Below are 7,568 nucleotides of genomic sequence, written 5' to 3' on the forward strand. Positions count from 1 at the left end.
ACACGTGAATCAGTATCACCCATTATTTGTAGAGACAGATACTTATATTTTTTATTTAACTAGGCAAGTCATTTAAGAACAAATTCTTATTTACAATGATGTCCTAGGAACAGTGGGTTAACTGCCTTGTTCAGGGGCAGAACAACAGATGTTTACCTTGTCAGCTCAGGGATTTGATTCAACAACCTTGCGGTTACTGGCCCAACGCTCTAACCACTAGACTACATGCCGCCCCAACTGGGATGGATCCCGAGGCAAATGTGGCTGACCAGTGAACCTCCAGGTGTTCATCATTAATACTGTGACCAAGACTGATGCATCCCGAAAAAACATTCAAGACAAGAGTTATTGGGTACTTGAGGTCACTGAGAAAGTCTTGACATGGCCTGCTCTCCCTTATGTAAGGAATGAATCATCTTTGCCATGTTTACTATGTACTGTGGGCTATGTTTACTAAGTACTGTGGGCTATGTTTACTATGTACTGTGGGCTATGTTTACTATGTACTGTGGGATATGTTTACTATGTACTGTGGGCTATGTTTACTATGTACTGTGGGATATGTTTAATATGTACTGTGGGATATGTTTACTATGTACTGTTGGCTATGTTTACTATGTACTGTGGGATATGTTTACTATGTACTGTGGGATATGTTTACTATGTACTGTGGGATATGTTTACTATGTACTGTGGGCTATGTTTACTATGTACTGTGGGATATGTTTACTATGTACTGTGGGATATGTTTACTATGTATTGTGGGATATGTTTACTATCTACTGTGGGCTATGTTTACTATGTACTGTGGGCTATGTTTACTATGTACTGTGGGATATGTTTACTATGTACTGTGGGATATGTTTACTATGTACTGTGGGCCATGTTTACTATGTACTGTGAGCTATGTTTACTATGTACTGTGTGATATGTTTACTATGTACTGTGGGATATGTTTACTATGTACTGTGGGCTATGTTTACGATGTACTGTGGGCTATGTTTACTATGTACTGTGGGCTATGTTTACTATGTACTGTGGGCTATGTTTACTATGTACTGTGGGATATGTTTACTATGTACTGTGGGATATGTTTACTATGTACTGTGGGATATGTTTGCTATGTACTGTGGGATATGTTTACTATGTACTATGGGATATGTTTACTATGTACTGTGGGCTATGTTTACGATGTACTGTGGGCTATGTTTACTATGTACTGTGGGCTATGTTTACTATGTACTGTGGGCTATGTTTACTATGTACTGTGGGCTATGTTTACTATGTACTGTGGGCCATGTTTACTATGTACTGTGTACTGTGAGCTATGTGAGCTATGTACAACATGTTTCTACCACGGTGTGTTTCTGGTTGATGGCCAATATTAAGTACATTCAAATGTATTTGTGAATTAAATCACTTTATTGTTAATTAATTAAGGCTCCTTTCTATTTTATGTGCTGGAGTTATTTTAAGAATAAAGTAGGCTAATGAAGGCAACAAATAGTTGCTTACTGGAACTCCCAATGTCATCCAATTGTTACAACAGGATTTGAAGCAAAAGCCTACCTGCGTATGGTCAACTATTTCAGCACCGTTTTGTGCTGCTCTGAGAAAAGCAAGATAACTAAATAAACATATACATTTTTAAAAAGTAATTCAAAATTATATTTATATTGTACCACTGTAGATGTTGCAGGCAGTCAGAGATGAGTCCTGTTGTAAAGTGGAGCCTAAAGGTCAAAATTTGAAAAATTCTATGTATTCAATGCTTAAGTACTCTAAAACCAGATTTGCCCATCCGCTACAGATATATGAATTTATTATTATCCCTGCATTATCATTGTATAAAAGCCCATTAGATATTAATTTAGAATCCTCTAAATGTAATTAGATCTACTATTGAAAATTGTTGATCTGAATTGATCTGCAAGTATTTTCATTTTGAGTTTCCGGTAAACTCTGTTTCCTTTCATGTGTCCAACCAATTATTATTGGATTATTCACCATGGCAACCAGTGAAATGTATTTCTGAGTTAGGTTGGCTTGTTTTCAGAATTCACAACGAAATGCCTCCAGCTGTCCATCACCACTGTAAATATAAAGAGTGGTTATAGAGGGTGAGCGTGTGTGTGTGTGTTTGTGCGAGAGAGAATCGAAACACACACAGTAACGTGTGTAAATGAGTTCCGAGAGCAGATCTGTTATTCAACGATTAGTTTCATATTAAAAACGGTTAAATGTTTCTCAAAGATGCTCTCTGGTGGTCAAATTAGCTCTAACGCGCGTTAATGGCAACAATGTCTGACACTTAAATCATAAATAATGTGCCATAGAATTCTGCGGCAGCCCGCAAGTTGTGTCATACATGACCGATGACATCACAATGGTCTTAAAGCAATTTGAATAATGGGTTAATGAGGAAATGTATCAGTCTTCATTGGTTATCGACATGGCTTGTTTCTGCTGGTGCAAAAAGGTATGAAATCAGGTCATTTAATCAATTAACAACTACTATAATTCTGGAGTAGTATTTTTCTCTTAAACCTAGTGGGAAGAATAAAAGTAAAATGACATTCTGATTGACGAATACGTAAAAAGTGTACATGAAATGTACATGAAGTTCGGCTATTGCAAATGTCACTCAATGTAACCTGTCTATACTGTGTTATTTGAGGTTTAGGATAGATACCTATGATTCTCCATTTAGGCCAACCTCTTCCTGCTCTCATGACCCCCTTCCATTGGCTGGGGATCTGGGGGGGAAGTATTTAGCACTATCACATTTTCTTGTCAACAGAAAAAACGTCAGAAAGCAAATTCAGTTGATGTGGAGCAGAAGACAAGAAAGAAGAAGGAGAGGGGCACTTCATCCCCCTCTCCAATTCCATCTGACCGTTCTGAACGGAATGGCTCTGCTACCTCTGACCCCTCACCCTCTGACCAACTCTCCTCCCTCCATCCACCTCCCTCTCCTGTTAAATGTTCCTCTCAGCCTTGCTCTCCTGCTAAACAACCCTCTGTACCCCAGTCACCTGCCAAAAACCCTTCCCCAGTGAAATCCTCTCCAGTGGTGTCCCACCCTAGTTCTCCCTCTCCTACCAACCCTCTGGACCGTCATGGAGACACCAGTCAGGAGGGCACAACAGTCAGGTAATCCAAACATAAAGTACAGTGCCATCCTCGAGTCTCTTTGGAGAGTTGGGTTTAGTGCTACCAGACCAGGGCCAGTGTTAATCAACAGTATGAGGGCTGATCTAGGATCAGGTCCTCTCTGTCCATAATAATCTGATTCATTGATCTATCTAAAATGCAAAACTGACTCCTACTCTGAGACACTTGATAAACACAGTCCCAGAAAGTTATTTTCCTGAAACTGTAGTTTTAGCCTCTTCTGTCTACATCTAGTGGATGAAGAGAGTACTAACCTATTGGCCTGGTCTACTTGGTACACTGCATTTATATGGACAGCAGTACTCAGCTGTGTTTATAGTACAGTACAGTATTTAATAGAGAGACTGTGTAGAGTGATAATATCTCTGTGTTGGAGGCGTAAGACCTGTTTCTCTCCTTCCAGACCTCTGTCTCTTCAGGACCACTCCAGTCCAAGGCCCCAGAGACCAGTCTCAGCCACCAGAAGCATGACTCTTCCCAGGACCAGCTCAGCCACCAGAAGCATGACTCTTCCCAGGACCAGCTCAGCCACCAGAGGGTCAGAAGAGACCCAGGGGGCCAGAGGAGAATGGGGGGAACTGGTCAACATGGAACTTCTTGGGTAAACCACAACACACTGCAAATGCATTGAATATAAGTGATTTATTGTTTAGAGATCAGTGTCTGATATACTATGGGGATAAGGCTTACTATCGAGCATGTCCGTTTTATTAGATATTTATAAACCCATGAATTATGTCAATCTTGGTCTAAAGGACATCCACTTCTTTGTGTTAAATATAATGTATCCCTTATCCCCTGCCATTATCATCACTTTATAGAGATATGAAGGTTATGATTAATCTCTATGTGTGTACTGATGACTGCTTCTTCTTCACAGGTTGCCTAACATTGGCAACACTTGCTTCCTTAACGCCACCCTGCAGTGCCTCCTGGTCCTGCCTTCCTTCTCAAAGGAAATCCTGCACCAGGAACAACTCTGGAGCTCCTCCCCCTTCTCCAACCTGCTCAGGTAAGGGAAGGCTCAAAAGCAGACACTCACCCCACGCACCCATTAATTGTGGTCATAAATTAAAGAAGGGACACTCTTTTCACGCCACTTCTACAGAAAGGGATTGTCGTAGCAGGTTAAGATAGCACTTTCACTAATCCTAACTCTTTTCCTAACCTTAACCACTTCATATTTTGCTGTGTATTGTATTTATGGTTTATTTTCCAGTTTCTTTTTGTTTTTGGAATCTTCATAACCAAGAGGAACAACAATGACACACTGATTATTATGTAGGCATTTTGTAGGCCAATTTGGAAAGTGTAGAATGACTACATGACCCATAATGCTCATTGACTGAACATTCCACCTTACCGTGGGAAATTTGGTAGTTTTTTAAAAATGCTCTGGAATTGAGAGCAGAATCCAAACCAAATATCTTAAGAGAATAAACAACACATTTTTGTTGTTTGGCTTCATTGTCCGTCCTCAAAGGTGAAATTGCATCAAATCGAATGAATAAATTCTAATGATGGGGTGCCACTAGATAAAACATATTTGTATTTACTCATCTGCCTCTTCAGGCGTTATCCAGTAGGTTGACACCATCCAGTCAGCTGCTAACTTACTCTCTGTCTCCCCTACAGGTGTCTGTCTGATGTGCACCGTTCGGGTTTACCTGACAGTGTGGCAAACCAGGCCTCAAAAGCAGACCTCATGTGGAAGGTCAAGTACTCCTTGTCGGGATACGATTTGAAGTATCTGGGGGACACGCAACAGGTAACTGAGGCACTACTCTCTTGTGTACGAGTGCTCTTCTTGCAGGGGTTCATTTTATCTTCATCATTTTCTTTTATCTTGGTGTGTTTCTGTCTCTTCCTCATCATAGGACGCACACGAGTTACTCATCAATATGCTGTGCCAGCTGAAGGAGGAGGGCATGATTCTGAAGACACTCGGGATGAACTATACCTGCCCTGTTTCCCAGCTGGAGTTCCAGCTTGTGTCGGTGCGCACATGTACCAGGTAAGAGCTCCCATTGGGTGTAATGTAATGTTACAAAACACATGGCAGAACAGAAACATTGTAGAGTCCTGAAACAGAAACAGACTTGATGCATTTTTCTTCTCTTTGTCCTGCTTCTGAAGCTGTGGGCGCGAGTCGTCTACCAGAGAGGACTACAACCACCTCTCATTGGACTTCAGCCCTGAGCGCACCTTGCTGAACAGCCTAGCACTCACTTTCAAAGTCAGAACTTAGGGCTCAGCCCTGCATGTAGAGACTAACACCCAGGGCAAGCTGCCCACTGCCTCAGAATACGCTATCTTATTATTGTAGTGGTATCATTCATTATGTAATGCTTTTGTTTCTAACCAGAGTGAACAGGTTGAATTCACATGTGAGGGCTGTAAAGGCCTCCACGCCTCAAAGGTGGAGCAGTTCCACACACTGCCTCTGTGAGTTGTCCCTTTATAACCTCTCATAGTACTAGCAGTGTTTAATGTCCTGAGCCTTTAGGAGTAGTTACCTTCCTGAGCAGGTTGTAGGACTTAGAGCTGAGCACCACCAAACAAATTTCACTCATCTGTTATTTTGTTGACTGGTTTCATTGTCTGTCTGTTCATCTCTCTTCCTCTCTGTTTCTGGGCAGTGTGCTGGTTCTGCATCTGAAGAGGTTTGGAGGACCTGGGGGGTTGGAGAAGCTGGAGGCTCCTCTTTTGTTTCCTTCGGAGCTGAGGCTCTCCACCCTCTGTGGGGACATGGTGCCACACCTGCACAGTGCCAGCCCACAGGCCCTCACCAACCAGGCCCCCAGCATCCAGGGGTCCATCCCCCAGACCCTCGCCAGCCAAGTCTCCAGCCCACCTGGAGTGGCCAAAGACAGCGCCCTCTGCTGTTCAGGTAGGTCATGGCACCATAACAATATTCTTGCTCCAACACCACACAAACCACCCACTCCCAAAACGGTCCTGCTGACAGAGAAGCTGGAAGCTGCAATTTAAAATGTTTCTCAGATATCTTTAGTGATGTATGGGAGCTGTTTTAGTCCAGAGCAATTCAGACAAGTGACCACATTTTCACAGCTCTTGATATGTATATTTGACCCCTCAGATTCAAAGGAGCAGGAACTAGGGAAAGTGTTGCTGACAGCCTCAGTGGTGAGAAGAGAGAGAGAGAGTGAAGCCAGTGAAAAATAAGTTATGACAGAACACTGAGATAGTTATGAGGAGTACACGATGTAGTAGACCTGTAGTAGACTAGTACTGTAGTAGACTGTAGACAGTGTGGTGGACTGTAGAGGAAATGAGAATCCTATGATCACATGTGTTTTCTTACAGAAGCAGAAGCCAGTACAGTCAGTGAATGGTTACTACCAGCTGACTGGCGTAGTCTCTCATTTGGGAGGCTCCGCAAACTCCGGTAAGTAAATACCATCAAACACACACATGCAGATGCACAATACATATGACATCAGCTGAATTCCAAATCACTCCCTTCTCCTTGGATCTCAATTTGCATGTTCACGTGTGCCTCTGCCGTATACACAAGCATCCCAAAGCTGAGGGAGTGAACATGAACGAGGGTGAAGGCCAGGGATCATCAACTAGATTCAGCCTCGGGTCCAGTTTTTTTCTTAGCCAGATGGGAAGGGGTGTGGAACAAAATTACAAATAATTTGTAGACTGCAAATATACTGTAGGAAGGCCAAACAGATATAATATTTGACTAATTTCAAACCTTGCTTACATTTGTGTACAACCACATATATCTCTTTATTGTGCGTGGGAACACTTTGTAACAGATTTCCAAAATGAAAATCACTTGGAGCTGATTTGCTGGTGTTTTTACAGTCTTTTAACAATTACGTTTTATTTGGTTAGAAAACATAGGTGGCCAAATTTGTCCCGCGGGCCGCCATTTGTGGAACCCTGTTTTAGGGGATAAGTTGACCCTCCAACAGCCATTTCGGCCAAGCGAGCAAGGCTGCAGGCTTCAGAGTGAAGTGTCATCCCAACAAGCACTGCAATATGTTTAGAGTTTGCTCAATTTAATTGAAAGGAATGGAGAGGCATGCCTAATTTAATGCCATGTGTATTTGTTTATCTCTGATTTCAAAACTTGACACATGTGACAGATAAAATTACCTCCCAAATTAACTGTTTAACTGTTACAAAACACTCTATTACCCACAATAGCCTGACCCTTGACCTCTAGTCTGTCTTCCTTGTTCCACAGGGCACTACATTAGTGACATATTGCATGCCAGTGGAAACTGGTTCTGCTGTAACGACAGCCAGGTGTCAATGTCCAATGAAGCCACTGTGCTGAGGACCAGAGCCCGGAGTGCCTACATGCTCTTCTATATGTTCAGGTACTGCTTACTCTCACCATCTATATTCTTGTG

The 7,568-nt window shown here is 42.2% G+C and overlaps 1 protein-coding gene across 2 annotated transcripts; it reads left to right on the forward strand.

The window, feature by feature from the left end:
• The first annotated feature begins 2,024 nt into the window (after positions 1-2,024).
• On the forward strand, positions 2,025-7,560 carry LOC127920051 (ubiquitin carboxyl-terminal hydrolase 37-like). 2 transcript variants are annotated; one of them, XM_052503885.1, is made up of 11 exons: positions 2,034-2,479; positions 2,801-3,153; positions 3,578-3,775; positions 4,055-4,186; positions 4,810-4,942; positions 5,052-5,188; positions 5,311-5,410; positions 5,540-5,619; positions 5,814-6,064; positions 6,502-6,583; positions 7,400-7,560. In XM_052503885.1, exons 1-11 carry the CDS (start codon positions 2,426-2,428, stop codon positions 7,410-7,412), a joined length of 1,533 nt encoding a protein of 510 aa, XP_052359845.1. In that variant the 5' UTR covers positions 2,034-2,425; the 3' UTR covers positions 7,413-7,560. The 2 variants fall into 2 exon arrangements, 1 of the variants encoding a protein (XP_052359845.1); XR_008104934.1 differs by having other exon boundaries at positions 2,025-2,479; positions 5,814-6,583.
• The last annotated feature ends 8 nt before the right edge of the window (positions 7,561-7,568 follow it).

Source organism: Oncorhynchus keta, unplaced genomic scaffold, assembly GCF_023373465.1.
Source record: "Oncorhynchus keta strain PuntledgeMale-10-30-2019 unplaced genomic scaffold, Oket_V2 Un_contig_18211_pilon_pilon, whole genome shotgun sequence".
NCBI lineage: Eukaryota > Metazoa > Chordata > Actinopteri > Salmoniformes > Salmonidae > Oncorhynchus > Oncorhynchus keta.